Source organism: Uloborus diversus, chromosome 2 (assembly GCF_026930045.1).
Source record: "Uloborus diversus isolate 005 chromosome 2, Udiv.v.3.1, whole genome shotgun sequence".
Taxonomy (NCBI): domain Eukaryota; kingdom Metazoa; phylum Arthropoda; class Arachnida; order Araneae; family Uloboridae; genus Uloborus; species Uloborus diversus.
This window is the reverse complement of record NC_072732.1, coordinates 56,451,116-56,475,555: the sequence shown is the minus strand read 5'-3', so window position 1 is coordinate 56,475,555 and position 24,440 is coordinate 56,451,116. Positions and strand designations below refer to the sequence as shown.

The following is a 24,440-nucleotide window of genomic DNA, read 5'->3' as shown; positions in this document are numbered from 1 at the left end:
TATCGGATATATACATATATATCAAAATATTCGGATATACATCAAAGTATCGGATATTTTCGAAAATATGATGATCTTTTCGAACCCTGATTAGAGCCCTCCACTCCTTCGTTGCCCCGGAGCCTCCACACTTCCAAATCCTGCCCTACTCAAAGTTATCTGAAATAAATCAAGGAAAACAATTTCAAGACATGTATTTGTGAGATCAAAATGTATTTTATTTAGCATTTCAGTTTTGTACAGCAGTCGAAAGAGAAATGAAGCACTGATTTCTATTTCTTTTGAGGGGAAGTTCTTTTTTTTGTCATAAAATTTCTTGTATGATACTGAGTTCATCCACTTGCAATGTGGTTGATTGTGTTACCTCCTTCTCTGTTGTCGTCACACTTTCTGTTGTAATTTCTGAAAAAAAAAAAAAAAAATCTAGTTGCGAATAAAGCTGCATTTTTACGTCACTTAACAAATCGTAACTTCATACACATTATTTCTCAAGAATTTTTTTTTTTGAATGTAATTTTTATGAAAATAAGTCAAAATATAGATGAGTCTAATTTATTTGTTGTGAATTTCACGTATTATGAAGGAATGAAAATGAATGACAAAAGATGTGAACAAGGAACGTGGAGAGCTAAAAATAAGCTGTGTTAATAATAATTTGGGTTCACCAATTGCTTTTATGCTTTCAAATATGGAGCGGAAAAAGAGATATTACATTCAAAATAATTATCTTCAAGCCTAACAGCTCTGTCATGGCTGCAGAATAGAAGTTGTGGAATCAGATTGATTTTGGGACAAACGAGTCGGAGTCGCTCATTTTCCCTCCGACTTCGCAACTCTGTGTAGTGCAGGGCACGAAAGACGAGTATCCTGGAAAGAAAATATCCGTAAAAAGTGCAAATGTTTTTCAGAATTTCTTTAAATTCAAAATATACTGGCAAAAAAGGGGGTAGTGCAAATCTCCATACTCGCCAGATCTCAATCCTCTAGACTTCTTCCTAGTACCACGAATCTAACTTGCTTTGAAAGGAAAGAGATTTGACGATATTCTAGACATAAAAAAAAATAAGACTTCTTGAAAAGTTTCCAGCAGATCTCAGCGGCATATGAGAGGTTACTATTTCGAAGGATAGAAAGATAACTTTTATTAAGGTTTCATCTGCCGTAATGTTACAGAATTAATCACCGAACTTTATTGTCAGAGGTTATATGTTCCAGAAATAATAATGTGTTTGCTCCCTCGCGTAACAAAACCTCTGAAGTTTCATTGAAAATCATTTTGAAAGATGAATACCTAACTATAAATACTAAACATTTCTTGTTTACCTTTTTTTACACAATCAGGTAAGGAGCTTGGCGTCCATGTTCCATTAATATTGCAGTGATAGTCTTGAACTGTAGTAGTTACGTTTGCAAATTCTGCAAGAGGCTTGCACTTGACCCGGCATGTAGTCTCATTTTTCCTATGAGTACAGACCCAGCTGATGTTTGAACTGCCTGCCCACTTGTAAATATCGCATTTCAAGTAATCTATAGAGAAAAGAAGGAATTTGTATCATATTGGTAGCAACACACCGATCTGTCAGTAATAGCCTGTCAATCGAACATCGTTGTTGTTGTTGTCGTGTGCCAGCTGGGCTGGCAATTTGGGGTGCGCTGCTTCACTTTTCTAACTGTACCGTAATTTGGTGTGAAGTCCGACTTCGACAGTACACATATGCCGTAAGGGCATGCCATAAGGCAACCATTCACAGCGCAACAACACGTTCAGACAAAGAAACGAAAAGGGCAGGAGACAGAAAGTACAACCATGCCCGAACCGGGATTCGAACCCGGGACCACGCCATAGCAGTCAGACTCTTCTGACCACTAGAGAAGGCGGGCGGCAATCGAACATCGTGTCTTGCAACATAAATTTTTAAAATCAAATTTTCAACTAATGGTGTATATTGCGTTCCAGTATTATTTATTTTATGGGTTCAAATTTTTATCTACTAAAAATTACCAGATTCCTTCTTCACATTTTAGACAAAACCCGTAAAAAGTATGATATGCATTTTGCTTCTAATTTCTTTTTTGCTTTCTTTTGTATACAGTTTTGTTATTTCTAGTTCCCACTTGACCGATTCACATCAAGTACCAAGTTAATGAAACTTTTGCTGAAATCTACCAAGAGTGGAGTCTATCATTCTTGACTAGAGCCCGTTTACATTGATCTATTCTGCGCTAGTGTGCTGTACACATGACTAAAAAATGCAGTGTTTGCCTCCTGGCTGGGGGTGCTCATTCACTGGTTTGATGCCCCCCCCCTTTTTTTTTCTTCAACTCCTCCAAAAAAACTGCTCAAGACCGTAAAAGTTCTCCCACTTTTTTACATACTTTTTAAAATTGTTACATCAATTAAAATATTTTTACTGCGTGTGCCAAATTCAACATCTTTTAAGAATGCTATAAATTTTTGTAAGTGGAATCGGGCTTAACTGCTGGGTTTCCCTGCATTTCGTAAGCAAAAAATTTATATGTGATTTTAACTTTTATTAATTTTGCTAAGGATGCACTAAAGTTTAGTGTGACTGACACTTTTTCTTTCGTATTCCAACAAAAGATTGAATAAACACAGTGTTGTACACAGTGACGTATCCAGGATTTTTCCAAGGGGAGGGTTTGATCATACGATGATTTTTAATTATATATATATATATATATATATATATATATATATATATATATATATATATATATATATATATATCATTAAAAATCATCATAAGAAGTTCACACAAGTTCACAATTCAACCTAAATTTTTGTCAAGGGGGGTTTAACCCCCCCCCCCCCCCGTGTATACGTCACTGGATATACATAGCTTTTTTTAAAAAAAATAATTCATTCCTCACTCTTAATCTGTTCCCTGTGGAATCTGTGACGTGTATACCTAAGAGCTAAAAGTTTAGTCTCGGTTTGGAAATAAATTTTTAATTATTACGCATGCCTTGTCCTTTGACCATGGACCACAATCAGTCAAACGAATTATGTAACTCAAATTAAATGTAGCAAAAACACATAATTTTTTATTCGCAATTTCTGTTTGATTAATAAGAAACAGTGAAATGCGGAGACGAGTCGGAGATTTTTTTGAACGATTTTAATACATTAAAGGGCAGCAGTCGCTCCTCGAAACCATCAATTAAAAAAGAAAATTATCTCTGTTTTACGACTTTTGGATTGAAATCACGTGAGTCCTTTTCTTTTAACTTTAGTGAACACCAATAGACAGTAGCAGGACAAAACTATTTTTTTTCTGTTGGCTCAGTTTCTTATTCAAATCGTCCCTTTTTTTGAACTGAAAAATTGGAATTTTTTTAAAGATTTTAAAATTTTTAATTGACGTTGAAACAGTCAAATCATTTTTCTCGCATTTTTCTTGAGGTATTCACCCACGTTTTTGCAAACGATTCAAATTCAGTTTTGAATGCATAACCACGCTTTTTTCCTGTCTTAAAGGAGCTGCGTGAAGAAATGGGAACACCACCTCCTGCTAACGAAATTTATTTATATAAAAAAAAGACTGCAAAATCTAGATCTATGATGATTAATTAAACCTATTCATGGTTTTTTAAAAATTATACTTCAATGATTTTAATGAATCGCTCTTCAAAGGGTTAAATGTTTTTCAAACTGCACATGTTCCTCACATTTCACCCACCAGCTGCTTCGAATGTACAATAGATTCTCAAAAATTCGGATTCACGGAAAAGATAGACCGAAAGTAAAAAGAAAGGTTTGCCACTATACCACTGTTGGAAATTTTCTCTTGAATAAAAGAAAAAGTTCCCCAATAGTATTCGTATTCGCCATCTGCTTGGCACCTATTTCTTCTTGTCCAAGCCAGACATGTGATCGACGTCGCCAAAGGGCGCATTTCTTTGTTTATCCCTTGTCTATCTTTCCCGTGAACGCAGTATAATATGGCGAAAGGCCGAATCATTAACGACGCCAATTTTGTTCTAACATCGAGGGCCAAAGATATAAAATGAGTATCATTTTTGCAATGAGGAATAATCGCGTGGGTTTTAGCAATTTTTGAATTTAAATAATGCACCCGATTTGCGGCCTGGAATTGTGAGGGACTACCGTATTAAATATAGATACCTATACTACAATACAATACATAATAATGTGATTGCTTACGAAATTCGCAGCGAGGACCTCTGTAGTCGGGCTGGCATCCGCACAGATCTGGGCCGATGCACTTGCCGCCGTTCAAACAGCTCTGGTTGCATACAGCTGGCAAATAAAAAAAAGAGTACCAAATGATCTTAGATCATTAAAATATTGTCTACTCAATACAATATTCTTTTGACCTACGGTTATGGATTTCCTGTAAAGAAAAATAGATTCAAAGGGACTAAAACAAAGAAAACCTATGTTTTATTATTATTTACTTTCTGCAGAACATTTCACGAAATATTAGGGAAACTCAAAAGTAATGTTGTTACCCTTTGCACACCTAGTGCACTCCCCAACAAAATTTGCAATTATTCTTTCATGTGGCACTACTATCGACGGATAGACATTACCACGAGAATTTGGATGTCCAATTTCACCACCAGATGGAGGCACCTAGGCTTTCTTCGAGGCGGGGGCGGGACTGCCCTAGGAACTTAATTTCTACCTCTTGAAAATCCACCAACTGGAGCCAGATTTGAACCTGCGTCTTTCAGCGCAAGAGGTCAACCATCGCGCCACTCTAAGGCGGCACCATTGATGTAATTACCCATGTTATTATTAACCTTATATCATCTAGTAAAAATTTTCAATGTCGTATTGATAAAAATTAATTTGTTTTAGAGCAAATTATCAGTTGACATTTTGGACATTTTCCAAGTTTTCAAACTTTGTGTCTCAGAAAGTGTATTAGTGATCAGAATAAAGGGGAATCAGATGGTGTCAAAATCGGAAGAGTATTTTCTAGCGATTATCAACAGGAAAGGCGATTCTAAATTATTACCCCAAATCCGAAAGTAATTGTCATGGTAAAGAAAAAAAAAAGGGGGGGGGGTAGGGGACAGAAAAATAAGCACTGCATTTTTACTGGCTTTGCTTACTGTCAGTAGCGGATTTTAAGGGGGCACAAGGGGCCCGTGCCCCCTCCCCCACCAAGGATGAATTAATTTCACTATTTTATTTATTACTTTTTAATTGACATTTCTTTAGCATTTTTTGCGTAGTTAATTAAAAAGAACACAAAACACACACAGCATATTTTGAATAAAAGCATTTTTGTTACTGGAGTAGAATTACTGGAGTCAGAGGCCCAGATTTGCAGAATACATTTAACTCACTGGTTCCGAATTCAAGGGAGCGTGTTATCGCGATTTGTCCACTAATTCTTCTTTGATGGAATCAATAACTAACTTTTTTGTTTAATGTGTAGGCGCACTTAAAAGAGTCATTTTGATGCAAGAACCTATTTATGAAATAATAGATTTCTTTTTCAGCTTATAAAAAATGCAAAATGAAAGTGTTATATGGTAGTTTCTTGGAAAAACCATGATTTTTAATGGAAACGGCATGTAGTATCAATATGTTCTCTCAACTATATCATGGCTTTAAGAACAAATCAGAAACTGTTTTGAAATTTGAAATTCACACAGAAATAATTTCTGAATTCTTAAGTAAAACTTATATGTTATGAAATTAAGATTTTCTTTATAAATTAATTTTAAAAAAAACTCGAGATATGGGTTTATTTAATAACCTTGCCCTCTTATTATAATCATTATGACAATGTTCCTAAGTAAAGCCGCTCATAGTCAAGCATCTCGGTGACATTATATTGGGTTTAGTATTTAAATGGCTTGAAACGTTAAAAATGCTTTCCATCTACATTCAAAATATGTTAGTGCATAATATTCATGTACTTAGAAGTAGATTCCTTAACCTGAAGAAATCCTAAAAAAAAATTAAAAATTAAAACCCCCCCACACGCACATTTAAAAATAAAGTCTTTAAAACTTTGTTATGAAACATCGAAGGTGACGGCGAGGGGGGGGGGGGGGGAGCTATTCAATTTCCCGTGCCCCCTCCAAAAGATTTTTTTGTATCCGACCCTCCTTACTGTTTTAGCTTACTGTTTTACTGTTGCCAGAGATTATGCCTAAAAAATGTGCTGAAACTCACGTTCACATGCGGGAAAATTCTTCATTGGTCTCCACACTCCAGTCATGTGCCAGCATTTGTTGGTTTTACTTGTACTTTTTTCAGGAAACGCATATCCGTGCGAGCAGTTCACTTGGCAGTTTCTGTTGAGAACAAGCACCACATATTAGTTGTCTTTGAATGACTTTAATGTAATAAAATTTGCAAATTTGTAATCTTTCTAAAGCTCTAAATATAAAAAAATTGTTAACTCCGCGAAAGGAAGACTCGTTCCCCCGTTGTTTAGGCGTGGCTGATGATATGTTTCAAACATGTTTAACTGCAACATGAGTCGAGCTCCTAGATGTCCTGATTTTAACAAAATTGTCCTGGGTTTTGTAAGTTTGACGTACTTCTGAAAATGTCCTGATTTTTTCCTGAATTTCGAGTTCTCGTTCTGATTTAGGATGAACTTTCGTAAAATTTTAAGCAATCGAACAAAAAACGCTATTTTTGATCGATAAGATATGACATTTAAAAAAATGTCCGGATTATACACACAAGCCATGATTTTCTGTAGTTTTTACACTCTATAACAAAAAAAAAAAAAAAAAAATCGACGCATCGAGAAGGAGTAGTCAAAATGAAATGTAATTGCACACATGTAAAAGGAAAGCATTAATGAGCCATTTCACGAAAAGTTAAACCTCAATGAAAAAAATATTTTTCATATAATTTAGATTTGTGCTTATAGATCTTATAGAAAAATGTGCAAATTGTAAGAAATTTTGTTAAAAACTGACGAAAGCTCTGTTTTTGTCTATTAATAAGGTTTACAGTACTTAAAAATAGGCGTTGGAAGAATTGCTTGAACACTTATGTTTTAGAAAGCTTTCTCAAAGACAAATTCAAACCAATTTGAAAATTTACATTATTTTCATGTCTATACTTTCTTTTTATAACCTTGAGTTAGGTTTCTTGATTCCTAAAATTTTATTTTATTCTAAACACTAGAAGCCTAACGAGCAGTTTTTCTATGTCCTGTTCTTTCACCCACACTGTAATGATATTCGTTGTGAGGCTGTCAGAAGACATTGGTTAACAGGGCTGTTCTCGGTCATGGTCATACACAGTAAGAGTCTCAGGGGATTTCCTCGTCCGCATCATCACCTTCTTTGGCCTGCTCGATCCCCTGATCTGGCATCACTTTGGACCAGGGTTCGTGATTTTTTTTATTTAAATCGATTTTTTTATATTTAAATGAGATTTTTATTTTTTTTAATGTTCAAAAATTTGTAGATATTATTTTTTTACAGTTCTAAACATAATATATTTCATACAATAGATGAATCCAATCAACTTACATTTAAAATCAAGATACGTTCTCTAAATAGTCAATAATTTTTTAAGATTTAAAAATACATTAGGGGAGGGTGGGCTACAATTAGACAAAAAACATATTTTTATCCATTTTTCGTATATTGGTGAGTTCTGAAGCACAGAAACGTATTTGATTGTGTTAAAGGTATCAAATTATAGTATATTGCACCAAATTTAGCCCATTTAATGTCAGAAAAAAAAGTTATGAGGCTTTACAAATTTGATGAAAAGTGTCTCATTGTGGCCCAGTTTTGGGCCACTATGAGACATAAGTAGGGACACAATCGGACAGCTGGATAATCACTGCATTTTTACCTAAAGTTTGCAAAATAAGTACCTTTAGCTAGTTTATTAAAGAAACTTAATTCGGTACAGAGTTGTTAAAAAGCGTTTTACAACAACATTTCAGTACAGCATTTAAACAATTCAGTAAAGTATTTAAACAAAAAAATAAGCAAAGGTTAAATTTTAATGTTTTTCAACAGTATTAATACATCCTGGAAATTGCATTATAAGCACTCTCCCTTCTCAATGGATATCTGGCTGAGGCAGTTTTCCCAGGATAATATCTTGGATGCTAAAATTCGAAATATTGTTATCTATGTAAATGAATTTGTTTTTAGAGGATTTAAAACTTTTCACAGAGGCACTATATGTTTCATAATTATTTTATAAATATTAATTATAATTATAAAGTGCTTTGAAATAAAAACTATGTTTGGCAACCTTATCAATACCTAACCGGTTTCCAGTTTTGTTTTGTACAAAGCAGTGTAGTAAAATAAAAAGTTCACTTGTAATAATTAGTTAAAATATAAATATTTTTAAATCAAGCCTATTTTTTATTGTTAATTTTTTTTTTTTTGTAAACTAAAACAAGAACTAGATAAGAATTTTACACTTGCTTACTGCTGCTTGGGCCACAATGAGACGTCTCATTGTGGCCCAAACAACAAAATACAGATTTTCGTTCATATTATTAAAAAAAAACATGAGTTAAAAATAATATAGCTGAATAATAGAAGATTAAAGTGTTAGTAACAACATAAACTACAACATTTAGCTTAATTGTTGAAGTTTTTCAAGATTATGATAGATGCAAGAAATTATCCAAATAATTTTCAGTGTGTCCAAACAGTAACTAATTTTTTTTCTACAAAACAAAGGCATAGAACAGCATGGAACTAGGAATTCTGGGAAGCATTTCGGTTATATTTATTCCTCCTAGGTGTTGGGAGCTGTCAGAATTGTATTTATTCTTGAATTTACAATCTCTCATTGTTGCCCACCTTCCCCTATAATACTTAGATAAGATGTGATTTTGTTTTGTGCTTTGCTTAAAGATAAGGTTTCTGTTATAATTCCTTTTACGAAACCTATGTTCGCTGAGACATGTAATGGGTTATTGATCATTAAGACATTATAATACTAGACTTAACTATTTTAATTGCTACATTTACTATATACATAATACTATGTACAAGGCAGAGCGTGTCGCCAATGCACACATCTCCGGACTTCGTTCCGATCTGCCTTGTCCAGAGAATGTTTTTCCCAGTGACGTCAGTGGCTTCTGACGTCACTACGATTATGATAGCGGAGTTCGATTAGTTCGATACACCACATTCCTCCCTTTTTAATCTTTAGTAGCCCAGTCTATCTGGTGCTTTTCTCGTACGGGTGGAACGTCTAAGTGGAACAGCTGATGATTCTCCTGGCAGTTCCAAATCGCCATTTTCTATCGCCTTGACGATAGTTTCTAACTGCAACCTTATCTCCTACATTGAATCCTCTATCCGAAAATTCATAAGTTCCCTTGATTACTATTTCCTCGACTCTGTTCTTTAGATCTGGTCTAACCAGGTCGATCCTTGTACGAATTTCTCTTTTCATCATAAGCATAGCAGGACTTTGTAATGTAGTCATGTTGGGGGCTTTCCTATATTGCATAAGGAAGGTACTCATCTTTTGTCCAAAAGTTTCAGGATAATTTTTCATAGTTCTCAAAGACTGCTTTACAGTAAACACATACTTTTCGGCCTGACCGTTACTAGATGGTTTGAACGGTGCTGTGGGTTTGTGTTTTATGCCATTATTTTTTAGAAATGCCTGAAATTCTTGTGACGTAAATTGTGGACCACTGTCACTTACCAACATGATCGGCAGTCCAAAGCGAGCAAAGAAATCTCGTAAGCATTCGATAGTTTGTAATCCAGTGCTAGTTCTCATGGGGTATACTTCCAGCCATTTTAAGTGTGCATCAACTATTATTAAAAACATGTGTTCAAATATAGGTCCAGCGAAATCAACATGAATTCTATCCATTTTGGCGCTAGTGTACTCCCAAATGTGTACTTTTACTTTAGGAGGATCATTTTTGTTAACTGCACAATCTACACAGTTTTTTCGCAACTCTTTCGATGTCCTTGTCGATTCTCTGCCAGAATACGTATGATCTCGCGATTGCTTTCATTTTGACTACACCTAAGTGTCCGTGATGCAGTTCATTTAAAATTCTTTCTTTATACAGCTTCGGAATAGATACACCTTGCCCATACATTATGCAACCATCTTGCAGGCTGTACTCCATCTCCCTTTCCTTCAGTTCACCTCCACTTTCCAGGATTCGTAATGACGAACTGAGTTCTTCATCCTTTTCCGTTTCTTTGGCTAAATCTTTTGCTATCACCGCCAGCGATTCAATTTGATGTAATTGGAAGATGTCAATATCATCATGTATATATATATATATAGCCAACTGTTTCGAATTCGTAGGTAAACACGAAAGAAAGTCTGCATTGCTGTGTTCTTTAGTTTGACGATAAATAATGTCAAATTGAAATGATTGCAGAGTCAACGCATAATGCAGTAGGGTCAGGTGGGGTAAAATGGGTATAAAATAGCCTACTTTTGGATTTTGACTCAAATATTTTTGTCAAAATATTTTGTTTCTAATTTTTTTTAGTTTTATGCATACATTACATATGTTGAGAGTAGAATTAAATGGTTTTCACACATAATTTGATACAAATTTATTTTTGAGAGGAGTGTTTATGACTATATGTTTTCTATACCCATTTTACCCCACGCAGGTTAAAATGGGTAGCCTGTGGGGTAAAATGGGTATTGAAGTCTAAGAAGTGATAAAAAGCATACTATTTGTTCAATGCAGTGTGATAATATAGACTTAAGAGTCAGTTAACAAAAGTTAACTATTTAATTTTAAAAAAATACTGCAAACAGTCAATTTGACGAAATATTAATCAAGTTTCCTTCAATGCATGATATCCATACTTGTATTTCTTTAAAAAAAGTAGTGGCCTCTATTGTTAAATTGTGGTTCATTAATTTTTTTAATTATTTGATGTTTTTCAATGAAATCCATATCGTCTGCATCAGGAAAATAAAAAAAAGTCCCCCCATCTCAGATTTTTTAAAAATATTTCATCTCATAATATTTCCCTCAACAGCCATATATTTGCCAATAAATTATTTCTTGCTTGTTTCCTCTAAGCATAATATTTATACCCAGGCACCTGTGGTTAAACTTCGCTTCATGAGCATATTTTTAGCAGTTTTTATTCCAGATACTTCCTCTAAATGGAAACTTTCTTTTTCTAATATTTTTTATTTTCTTGTTTTTTAATTCATTATTTTTTTCACTTTCAACTCTTAGCCTTTCTAAAATATCTTTGTCAATATTTCCTGCATTTAGCAGCGTACATTTAAGTTGTTTTAAATAACTCATGCAGGTAGATGTCAAATCTGAAGCTCTTGTTGAAATTGCAGACAATATTGCACTTTTCAAATCTTTATAAGGTGACGAAATCGTACTTTGTGACGTATATTTTTTGGATTGAGACGAGGATGAGTTCTGAGAATTTAAAGGTACATTAGAGAAATTGGTAGCATCTGATTGCAATCAAATACAAATGTGACGACTAGCAACAGGCTGGGCCCTGCATATTCTGAGGAAATTGTGATTTTGTGCGCAAGTGCACACAAACTCCAGAATAAGTGTACCGTGGGCTTCTTATTATTTATTATGAAGGAGCGAAGTTTATTTTATAAAGTCATGGTATTGCATAGTTTTATGTTTAAATCAATTTAAATTAACCACAAATGAATTAATATTCATTAAAAGGAAAATATACTGTATCATTTAAAACAACTTGCTGGAATGATAAGCCTAACCATATACCCATTTTACCCCATTTTCAAAATATGAGATTAAAAATAGAAAAAAAAAATTTTCTTCCCTGTAAATTGAAGCAGCAACAAAAATGTCCAACTAAAGATATTGTGACACAGTAATAAAAATTTCTCAAAAATCATGAGCTGGAGATAGAAGTTTAAGCAGACTGCTCCCAGACAATACTGCTCCCAGTCCAACTGGTGACGCATCAGTTGCCAACAAAAGTGGAAGTTCCGGGTCGTAATGTGTTAAAATTCTGTCGGAGCAAATTTCGTCTTTGACCGTTTGAAAAGCTTCCTTACATTTTTTTATCCCATTTCCAGGGAACATCTTTCTTCGTTAACTCATGCAATGGATAAGCCAGTGCAGAGTAGTTAACTTTTTTGAAATGCGCAAAGAAAAATTCACCCACCCCATAAATGGTTTTTACTTCATGGACATTTTTGGGTTTCGAATCAATTTTAATTGCTTTAACCTTTTCTGACGTTTGGAACAGTTCATGAGAGTTTATCTTATACCCTAAAAACTCTATTTCTTTTTGAAAGAATTTACTTTTTTCTTTGTTGATTTTTAACCCATGAGCGCGGCATCTTTCAAAAAATTCCTTTAATCTTACTAAATGAGTTTCAACGTCTGGAGCTGCAATTCTAGCATCGTCAAAAAATACTTCAACTCCCTTTAAATCCTGAAAAACACTTTCAATATATTTTTGCCAGATTGCTGAAGCGGCGTTTACCCCATACATTAATCTTTTACACAGGAAAAGTCCCTTTTGTGTATTTATTGTCAATAATTTTTGACTCTCAGGGTGCATTTTCATTTGCAAATATTCCTGTGAGAAATCAACCTTAGAAAACACCTTGCCATCACTCAGCGATGCAAAAATATCTTTTATTCTAGGAAGTGGGTGTTGTTGCACTTTTAAATTCTTATTTAATGTTACGGAGTAATCTGCACACAACCTAACTTTACCATTTCATTTAATAACCGGTACGATCGGTGTTGCCCAATCTGAAATATGTACATTTTCGATTATATTTTCACGCGTTTTAAGCGATCTATTTCCTCGCCAACTCTATTTTTCAGTGCAAAGGGCATGGGTCGAGGTCTGCAGAATACCGGACTAGCGCCAGGTTTTAGCTCTAATTTGCATTCGTAATTTTTAATTTCTCCCAAATCATCACTAAATAACTCTTTGTATTCGTCTAACAATTTAGAAATACTAACATTTGTTTCAGCTTTGCAATTTTTTGTTGAATTCCAATCTAGTTTAATTTTATACAACCATTCGCGACCAAAAATTGTATCTGAATTTTCCTTAACGATATACAAATTTAATGCGTATGTAACCTCATTATAGGTAACATTAACTGTTACGTAACCCATTGGAATTATTTTATCCCCTTTTACGTTTTAAAAATCAATTTTGTAGGCTGAATTTTCTTATTAGAAATTTTTCGAAAATTCCTTAGCGACATTATTGAAACGGCTCCACCTGTATCGGCATCAAAGTTTACCCAATAGCCTTCTGTTTGAAGTTTTACCATTATGGGTTTCCTTGGTTCTTGTTCAGGAAGTGTACAACTCTTGAGACTGAATGGTGCAAATAGGCACGGAATCTGTACCTTCATCTTCAGAAAAAGCTTCTACATGCACCTGTTTTTGCTTATAACAGGTTTATTAACTTTACTTTCTTTTCTTTGACAGAAAACATGCTTTGCCTAAATGGCCAATTTTGTCACATAATTTCAGTGTTGAAAGATTGGGGGAAATTTCCCCATTTTGGGGAAATCTGGTGCTCTCTGGGGAAATTTTGGGGAAATGGGTTTTGAGGGGAATTTTTTTTGGGGGGGGGGGATTTTTTTTCTTGGGGGAAAACCTGGGGGGGAAAAAAACCTCAAGGAAAAAAGATTTTTTTTCGTATTTAGATTCGCGTCAAGAAGTAGTAGTTACATTGTTTGTATCAAACAACGTTGGTTTAGCTTTGCTCAACTTTATGGAATTCGCATTTCGCATTATGTGGAAGATAATGCTACGGAATTTGCATTAATGTTCTGCGTGAGTAACTAGTTGATACGTGAAACGGGTAAAAATAAGTGTGATGAAGAATGTTCTTGGATAAATATATACAAAAATCATAGTTTAAATATACATACAGAAGCAGAGTAGTAAATGCAAGTAGGAAAAAAAACATTTAGCTATTTCTTATCTCTCGGGGGGCGTTTGTATTTATGACTAGTGGCACCCGCATGGCTTTGCCCGTAGAAGAAAATTGAAAGGTCTTTTGGTTCCCCTGTATATTTACAAATAATGCATGATGAATTTCTCACCGATTGGCTTGCCCACACGTTACGGTTCCACGTTATGATAGGTTGGCAATTTACTCGTCCATCTTATGATAATTTTGCTCGGGAAAATGTTCTTAAAATTGGAATAGAAAAAGAACTAATCGAATTTTCGAAAAATCGCTTAAAGGTGCACACCCCCATGCTACAAACTAATTCTTTGCCAAATTTCATGAAAATCGGCAGAACGGTCTAGGTGCTATGCGCATCACAGAGATCCTGACAGACAGAGAGATATCCAGACTTTCAGCTCTATTATTAGTACAGATAAAGAAAGATAAAAAGAAAGAAGACAAAAAGAAAAAAAAAAGCGAAAATGGGAAGAAAAAAAATTGGGGAATTTTATAAGAAAATTTGGCTATTTGGGGGGAAAAAAATTTTCAAGAGACAAAAATATTAGAGGAAGTTGATTCATTTTCTGAAAATATTAGTGGAAAAATAATTTTTGAATTTGGGGAATTTTGCTAGAAAACATCGCTTTTTGGGGAAAAATTGGAAGGGAATTAGGGAAATCTGGATTTGACCATCTGGCAACACTGCATAATTTGCATTTGTAAGAGTCTTGAACCTACATTCATCTTTAGAATGATTCGTTCCATTACATCGCGAGCATTTTCTTTTATCTTTTTCTTGAGAGAACTTTTTTCTTCTGATATTGGCTCTTTTCCTTCCAGCATTATAGTAATGAATTTCCGTTTGCCTACCAATTAATTCTGCAGTGGATTTATGAGATTTTTCCATCGCTAAAGCAATCTGTAAGGTTTGACTCATCAATTTAAGGTCATTTTCCTCAAACAATCTATCTAGTATTGCACGATCTCTTAATCCGCTAACAAAAACATCTCGAAGCATCATATTTAAGACATCTGGTTTATACATACAGGGAATTGCTAATGAGCGAAGTTCTGCGATGTAGGCGTTTATCGACTCATTCTCGTACTGCTGCGGTTTAAGAATATGTGACGGCTACGGCTAATTAATAGCTTCGGATTGAGATGATCTCGTAGTATGTCCTTGAGCGTTTCGAAATCTTCTCCCCCCAGGGGTGTCAGGTGACAAAAGAGTCATCAGTAAATTTTATAATTTTGCTGACAAACTTGATATAATAAGCGTTTTCGCCCTTTTTTTCTTTCGAGATATTTTGAATATCTAATGCCTCGAAACGTTCTATAAAGGAATCAAAATTTTCGGACATTTCATCATATTTTTCAAAATAGACCCCTGTCACTTTTGACTCAGTTGGGTTTTCCGATTTAAGCTTGAGAGCTTGTACGAGGGCTTCATTTTGTTTTATGGGTTCCTGAACCAGGGCCTCCATTATTTTTTCAATCCAAAATGCAAAAATATATAAATTTTCTACCTTGAGCCGTCTTCGGGTAATTACCCTATCCTTTTTGAAACAAGAACTTTTATAGCACTACATTAGTGGTTTCGTCACACACTCGTTGCCACTGTTATGGTTCCTTTTATGGAACCTATGCTCGCTGGGACATGTAATGGGTTATTGATCATTCGGACATTATAATACTAGACTTTACTTTTCTTATTGCTACATTTACTATATACATAATACTATATACAAGGCAGAGCGTGTCGCCAATGCACACATCTCCGGATTTTGTTCCGATCTACCCTGTCGTAACCCACGTGATATAACAGACCGGAAAACTCCCCCCCCCCCCCCGCTTCGTTACGTCACCAGTCGTCGATCTATGAACTTGGAGCGAAATTTTGAAAGCAGTGCAGTTTACCAGTAAACAGTAGTGTTGCTTGCTCTAGCTGAAATAGATGAAATAGGATATATGTTACTTCGGATGCACATTTTTCAATACCGTACTATTGGATTTGTCCACATGCACACACCGGAATGTAGAGGCAATTAAAAAAATATATACATCTCTTTTAAGTGAAAGTGAGTCAGTGATTTCCGATTCCGAACAACCTGCATGCGAAGAAAATATTGGGCGCCTTATGGAATAAATATTTAAGTTCAGAGGTAAGTACTTTTCTCAGATAAACTAATTTACTTTTTATGCAGAAGAGTTCATGCAGTTAAGGTTCCTTAACTTTTACTCCCTTACACAAACGATTGTCAGTCCGTTTCTAATATCTTTGTCTGTAATTTTTTATTTCAGCATACTGCTTTAATATTTTGAAACGGTTAACTTGCAACTTTTTATTTCTTTATTTTTTCAATCTTGTACACGCATTATTCGAAATGGATTTTCCAAGCTGACAATATACATGTGTCAAAATTTTCTGCAAATATACTTGTTGCTACCAGAAGCAACGAAACTTAGTGTTGGTATTCAGTTGCTATGCAAACAAGTTTATTGAAACAGGCTTTTAACTGAACTGATCTTATATTTTCGATTTCGATTAAATTGTTTCATAAGCTATCATGTGTTATTTTGATCAAAAAACTTTCCTTGTGATCTTCCGTAATTCTGAGGTAGAAGCTTAGCTTTGAATGCCGGAGGTCGTGGGTTCGATATCCAAACATTTCCCTCCGACTACGCCACTGCAATGTTATTCAAACTAGCTGGTTCTGTAAATAAATGAAAAAATATATATGAATTTGTTATTTTCACTGTCGTCTTTAAGTTCTGTGCTATTTGTGCATAAATTGCTATACTTTCGAGCAGTGAATACACAACGTATTTTTGCCAAATGCTCTATGCTTGTTTGTTATGCTTAAAAAGAGCAAAATACCTTCAACTATATATTTTTTGAATTCCTTGGATTTTCTGTTAATAAGCTTGCAAGAACCCTGAAACTGTAACATAAATTGGATTAAGGGGCTGTCCATAAACGATCTTACAAGATTTTGAACAAATTTGCCCCCCCCCCCCTTGTCACATGTAACGCTATTTTACATGAACATATTGTTATAAACAACGCGCGATGTCACACTTCTTGTTATCCCCTCCCTACCCTCTGTCACAAACTGTCACACTGAATTCTTAAAAGAGCATAATCAGCAAAATGTTGATCTCGGTTTAACATATATGAGGTTTAAAATATCGAAGAAAGTTGCTAAAATGGTCAAATTCTATGGAAAGTTTTTCGAAAAGGGTTACTTTGTCATCAATTAACGCTAGTAGTAAGGGCCGTAAACCGCGGGGCAGAAGGAGGAAAACAACTCAACAGTCCTGAAGGGGGCGTGGTCACCTTGGATTTTTCTCGTAGTCTTCTACGAGGGTATTTTTAGGATGACGTCACTGATTTCTCGTAGTCTTCTACGAGGGTATTTTTAGGATGACGTCACTGATTTCTTGTCGTCTTTTACGAGGGTATGATGACGTCATGAACGACGCCATCTTGAATCATCCGCCATCTTGTATTACGTCATTTATCATGTTTATTCATGTCTGAGCTTGAATGGTTTAATTTAATTATTTTGTTTTTTTAATTAATTTATTTTATTGAAATTATTCTGAAATATTTACGAGGGTAATATTCTAAAATGCTCTCCCTGGGATTTGAACCCGTGATCTTTAGCTCCGAACGAGGATGAGCTAACCACTAGACCGGACTAAGCAGTTAGTAGGGAAGGATAATAAAGCTTTACATGGACAACATTCAGTAGTGGCGCCATCTGTCGAAAGCTGGGAGCAATAAAGAAATATTTTTTGAGATGTGAGAAATATTGCTTGCTAGAAAAAAATTAGTGGCGCCATCTATTGGATTATTTTGGAGGTAATGGAAACTAATTTAAATGGTTGAACGATGGTGGCGCCATCTATCGGATTATTTATGACATTTTTGTAAATATGTATATATATTTGTTTATTTTTTCTTGAAATAAAAATAAAATGTTTCTGGTGGGATTTGAACCTGGGACATAAAGTTTCCACAGTCGGCGGTTTGGATAACACGCGAGACCGCTCGGCTGTGGAAACTTACGAAGAACAAACGATTTAATGTTTATATACAAACACAGTTGACACCCAAGGAATATATTTGCATTAAATTCAATAATGAAAGTCAAGAGTAGATTAATCAGGCAACACAATTTTAACCCTGCATGATGAAGCAAAGAAACTTTTATTAAAATTTATTATTAATGAGTTTTTTTTTTATTACTTGTCTGAGCATGTTTTTTATATTAACAAAGTTTAGAGTGCGATACAAAGTTTAGAGTGCGTTTTGAGTTTCTGGCATACTTACATAATAGTCGTATAAAAAGAGGTGCCCAAACATTTTTACCTCATTGTATCGATATGAACTTTAACGTACGGATTGATCATAATCACTGCTGTGATGGACAAGGTTCTGAATCCTCTGTATCGGGATCCTCAAGTTCCAGGAAGTTTTGGAGGTGTGAATGCTTTACATCGTGCTTTAAAAGGACGCGTGAAGACAAAGGAGATCAAAACATGGTTGCAGACAAAGGACTCGTACACTTTGCACAAGCCTATCAGACACAAGTTCCAGAGAAATCGAGTCATCGTAGGAAGTATAAACGAGCAGTTTCAATCTGATTTGGTCGACATGCAGTCCCTAGCAGATACCAATGATGGTTACAAGTATTTACTTACTTGCCTGGATATTCTATCAAAATATGCATGGGTTGTACCGCTAAAAAGTAAGAAAAGTGATGAAATCGTATCCGCTTTTGAAATTATATTTTCGGAACGAACACCGGAAATAATGCAGACAGATGCGGGTAAAGAATTTACAAACAATCAAGTGCAAAAATACCTGAAGAAGAAAAATGTACACTTTTTTACAACAAACAATTCAACAAAAGCATCGGTCGTTGAGCGTTTTAATCGTACACTTAAGACAAAAATGTGGAAGTATTTTACAGAAATGAATACGAAACGCTACATCGATGTGATTGATAAACTGGTTTACAGTTACAATAATACGTGGCATCGAAGCATAAAAATGAAGCCTTCTTCAGTTAACATAGATAATCAAGATATTGCTTGGAAAAATCTTTACGGAGATCTTGAAACCACACCAAGGCATGGAAGTAAATCTTTACTTAAAGAAGGAGACACCGTTAGAATAAGTAAAGAAAAATTGCGATTTGAGAAAGGATATGAGCAGAATTGGACGAGAGAAATATTTACGATCCATAAAGTATTGCCCAGAAATCCCGTAGTGTATAAACTAAAAGATCTCACTGGCGAAGTGTTAGAGGGGACGTTTTACTCACAAGAGCTTCAGAAAATAACAGATTCCGGGTATTATCCCATAGAAAAGGTCTTAAAAACAAGACGGCGATTAGGAAAGACGGAATATTTTGTTAAGTTTCAAGGCTATCCTGAAAAATTCAATGCATGGGTGAATGATGTGAAAGGGATATAAAACAGTGCTGCACTTACCTCTTTCATTCAGTCGCAATCATGTCATTCTATGTGACGCTTATCAGTGACAGCTCTAGTCGCTTCTTCCCTGAGAATAAAACTTCTCATTTTATTACACAGCTTCCCTCAAGTATTCATTTGAGCCATCATGAATGGGAAGTAGGTTTAACAGATATTATATACCCTCATTCGTGGTATAACATCAGGTCGGACAATAATTTATTTGGATTTGATTTAGGCGATGGAGTGGTACAAGGGCGACGAATACCTCCTGGTTGTTATGAAACAGTTCCAGATCTCTTGAAAGCTATGATTTTAACGACATTCAAAAATAAATTAGAATTTCACTATCATCCTGTAACAAAACGAGTGACAATCAAAACAAAAGAAGGTGGTAAAGTCATTCTTCACACAGGCATAGCAGAACTTTTAGGTTTTCATGCCGGAGAATATAATGGAACGACACAGAGTCCCTTTATAGCCGATCCAGCAGCTTCCTTTCCCGTCATGTATGTGTATTGCGATCTCGTAGAGCCACAAATCGTGGGTGATGTCAAAGCTCCTCTGTTAAAAATTATCAAAGTAGAAGGAAGAGATGGTGAAATGGTTAATGTTCATTATACGAGACCTCACTACTTACCTGTCATACGACAACATTTTCAAACAATTGAAATAGATTTACGTCTACACTCTGGCGAATTCGTTCCTTTTGAACGAGGCATGGCATACATCGTGCTCCATTTTCGCATGAAACAAATTGTATAAATACTGCATGACATTGACGTGCATCGTCATTTGTGTAAAAAACGTGAATCATGCTTGTTCCTTACACTTGCTGTCCGAAAAAATTTGAAGACTATTATGTCGGGCAAACCGGAAACGGTATGCCCTTTTATCAAGGACTGTCTCTGCAAAAGGGACACGGCCTTGGTGGTTTCTTCGCAAAACTTTTCCGCACTGCACTGCCTTTCCTGAGAAGTGGAGTTAAAACAATAGGAAAAGAAGCTTTACGAACTGGAGCCATGATTGCTAATGATGTATTAGCTGGAGAGAAATTAGAAAACTCAGCTAAAACAAGAGGCAAAGAAGTTGGAAAATTGTTAGCTAAGAAAGCTCTTAAAAAGGCGGATGAGATGATTGGCCATGGAAGGTTGAAAAGGAAGCGCAAAGCTTATAAACCAGTCATTCGAACCAAAGTCAAGAAAGCAAAAGGACGTGATATTTTTGACTCCTAATCAGAATGGCTTATTTGTTAAAAGATTCTCCTGAATGTGCTAAATCTGAACTTAATTTATTTACTTTACCACCCACGCAAACAGTTATCGAAAGAGGGCAGTGGATAGAATTTCACCCTGTTGCGAATGCATCTGATGGTAGTCCAATAGAATTTAACATTTCTGGGACCGGTGACGATTATTTAGACTTGTCACAGAATCTCTTATTTGTTAAAGTTAAAATTGTGAACGGAAATGGAACTCTATTAACTAAAGAAAATGTGGGTCCAGTCAATTTATTTTTACATGCCTTGTTTTCCCAGGTAGATGTTAGCTTGAATGAAAGATTAATTTCTTCGAGCAACAACACTTATCCATACAGAGCAATTATCGAAAAATTATTAAATCACGGATATGAAGCAAAGACGTCACAGTTGTCTTCTGAATTATTTTTCAAGGACACTGCAGGTCGAATGAATAACTGTGATTTGACTGCCGAAAACAAGACCCCTAACGAAGGATTTATTAAAAGAGCAAATATGTTTAAACTGAGTACTACAGTGGATATGATAGGGCGTCTGCATGTTGACATATTTCATCAAGATCGACTCATGCTTAATATGGTGGATATGAAAATCAAGCTAATACGAAGCAAACCAGAGTTTTGCTTATTGGGAGATGGTAACTTTAAAGTAGTCCTCGAGCAAGCATCGATGTTTGTACGCAAAGTTCGAGTCAGCCCTGGCGTGGTGTTGGGGCATGCTAAAAGCTTGGAGAAGACAACAGCCAAGTATCCTATTAACAGAGTTCTGTGTAAAGTATATTCTATTCCTGGAGGAAACATGAGTTTTGTGCAAGACAACATCTTTACTGGACAAATGCCAAAGCGCTTGGTCGTAGCCTGTGTGGACAACGATGCTTTTAATGGAAGCTATAAAAAGTCACCATTTGAATTTAAACACTATGATATTAATTTCATTGGAGTTTACATCGACGGACAACCGATGCCTCATAATCCATTGCAGCCTGATTTTACCAATAAAAACTATATTCGTGCATTTAACAATTTATTTTGCACTTCAGAAGATCGAGGACTTTATTTGTCAAGAGAAGAATTTCCCGACGGATACTGCTTATTTCATTTTGATCTGTCCCCTGACCTCTGCGATGGAGCTCATTTAAATCTCGTTCGACACAGTAATTTAAGACTGGAACTTAAATTTAAAGTGCCTCTACCTCAAACCATTTCCTTATTGGTGTATGCCGAATTCGAAAATTTGATTGAAATCAACAAAGCTAGAAATATCTTGTACGATTTCGGTAACTAATGAATTCTTTGGATATTCGTAGAGTATTGCTTCGTCATCGCTATGCGTCGAGATACTTTGTAGGAGTTTTTCCTTGTGATAAGATTCCTTGCATTACATCGTTTCCTGCTGCAATAGTTGTTAATACTGATGAGCACACTGAACCAGGAACTCACTGGATTGCCCTGTTTATAGAAAACCCTCAAACTGTTGAATTTTTCGACTCCTATGGTTTGTCTCCTCAAGCCTATGGCCATCATATTACAAGATTTGTGAAGAAATATAAACATGTAAAAATGGAATCAAGTACCTCTTCAAAGTTTGACTTCAAATGTATGTGGACAATATTGTATTTACTATCTAACCAAAAGATGTCAAGGTTTATGTATGGATATCATTGTGAAAAATTTATTTCAGAAAGTCAGTGATTTTCAATTGTATCAATATGTTAAAAAGAATTTCGGTGTAAATATGATTTTTAAGAAATAATAAAATGTTCTTTTTATTTTTAATTCTGAGTTCGTTTTACTGTCTGTATAATTTTTTGTCATCACACAATATTTTTTTCCAGCAAAGCAATAACATATCTGGAATTTTTTTTTTTCTCTTTCTGTAAATAAATGTTTATTCTATTTAATTTTTTTTATTGCAAGTATTTTTTTCCAACTTTTTACATTTTTTCCCCCTTGTAGTCTTTTGTTCCCCCCTTTTTTTTTCTATTAAACTTTTTTTTTTTTTAATTCTTTGCATTTGACTTAAGGTAAATTTAATTTTTTTCACTTTTATTTTAAAAAAACGATTATAAAAAAATTAGTAACACAATCCACACAAAGTTTTATTTTTCAACTCATATTTATTTAACACAAAACAAAAAAAGTTACAAATAATTTTTCCAGGCATATGGTTTTGCATACATTTTCTTCTGTCGATTAACAATGGGCTCTTTTACAGGTGATTTGGCATACATAGTTTTCTGTCTTTTAACAATGGGCTTGGGAACACTTTTTTTCAAATACTTGTTCTGAATAAACTCGGAAGGAAAATTTACATCGTCTAATACATTCAAAAATGCTTCATGTCCAATGGGTCTCGCTTTCCTAGAACGCAGTAAAAAAGTGACCAAGATCTGTAATATTTGAATTCGGTATACTTTCACCTTGTACCAGAAGCTCATTCTTATCATTCCAGGAAACAGTTGATTGTTGTTGTTCTTGAGAAACTCTAGAATCTTCAGCGCGTATTTTTTCCCTTTTTCTGGTGCTGTTTCCAGAATATCTTTCAGAATATCAGGAGGGACCTCTTTCTTCCACCATTTCGGATTCCAAGGGTTTTGTAGAAGGAAATTTTACGAATTTTTGCAAAATTTGCAAGTACAACACACGTTTTTCTTCGTCACCCAGATCGCGGCGAAGTAAAATGGCATTCATATCCTTGTCCAGTGTAGATAAATGATCCGTAGCAAAGTGTTGCGTTTGATCCTCGGGTAACAACACGTATTTCTTTGCATTATCCATGAATGAGAGACGTTAAAACAGATAGTGCTGCAGGTATTAAAATACTTAGGAAACCGTCTCCTTTTTGAACGAGGATGCGTCGTTTCTTGAACAAGGGAACTTTCTGCTGCGCTAACACTCGCAGAGTCCTTTTATATGGTCTCAGTCTTTTCAAACGTTGTTTACTGAATGGGATGTTGCCGCATAATAAATTCTTACAGCATTCACATAGTGCTTTTATAACACTATTGGGAGCTTTTCTCAACAACGCAGTACGAAGTTTGCTGTTTTTTAAAAGCCGGAGCTGCTCTAAATTTTGTTGCGCAAAAGATGACATTCTGCTTTCAAATGACGTATTTGGTGGTGTGTACTGTTTATTTATAGAAAATTGGCATATGCAGCCGCTTTTGCCAAAGCGCAGTGCTTAAAATAAGAGGAGTGCACCGGACAAGAAACATAACTGCTTTCTAATTCATGAAATTTAGGGCAACCAACATCATTTAAATCCAGTACTTTTTTTCCAGACAACTTTTCAAAAAATTTGCACTTCTCCAAACCTTTGACGTATATGTCAGTAAAAGAAACAAATAACATAGTCAGAATGTGACGTAGAGCTTTGTAAGGTAACTCGCCACTTTCCCAGGACAATCCATGTAAATTTCGGATTATCCAAGAATAACTTTTTTGTTTCCTGTACGATAATTCTTCCCAGGGTCGAGGAGGTAAGAAGGACCAACGGCCATGGTAATTGTGATTCACAGAGTAAAATGCAAGCTCCTTAATAACATAGCTATGTGGGGCTAATTGAAAGCCCTCAAAATCAACTACAACAGCAGACATGTTTCCTCTTCCTGTTTCTACACCATAAATGACTAACGAGGCTCGTACGCGTAATTTATATCTCCTGGAAAAATTCCTGTGCGCATGCGTAAACGGTCATGAGTTTCGGGTCTAAAGTCTAGAAAAAGGTATCCGTACGCGGGACTTGTGGCATCACTAAATATTTCTAGAAAAGCCTTAACTTTGCCTGGAAACATTTGGCGAGCAAGATG

The 24,440-nt window shown here is 35.1% G+C and overlaps 1 protein-coding gene across 1 annotated transcript in view; it reads right to left on the bottom strand.

Annotated features, from left to right (window-relative positions):
• Positions 1-205: 205 nt before the first annotated feature.
• LOC129217047 (AT-rich interactive domain-containing protein 1B-like) overlaps positions 206-24,440 on the bottom strand; it is a 78,509-nt gene continuing 54,274 nt past the window's right edge. Inside the window, exon 8 of the mRNA XM_054851285.1 lies at positions 206-402. Within this exon, the coding sequence (XP_054707260.1) occupies positions 305-402 (98 nt within the window). The 3' untranslated portion in view covers positions 206-304. The remainder of the gene's footprint in view (positions 403-24,440) is intronic.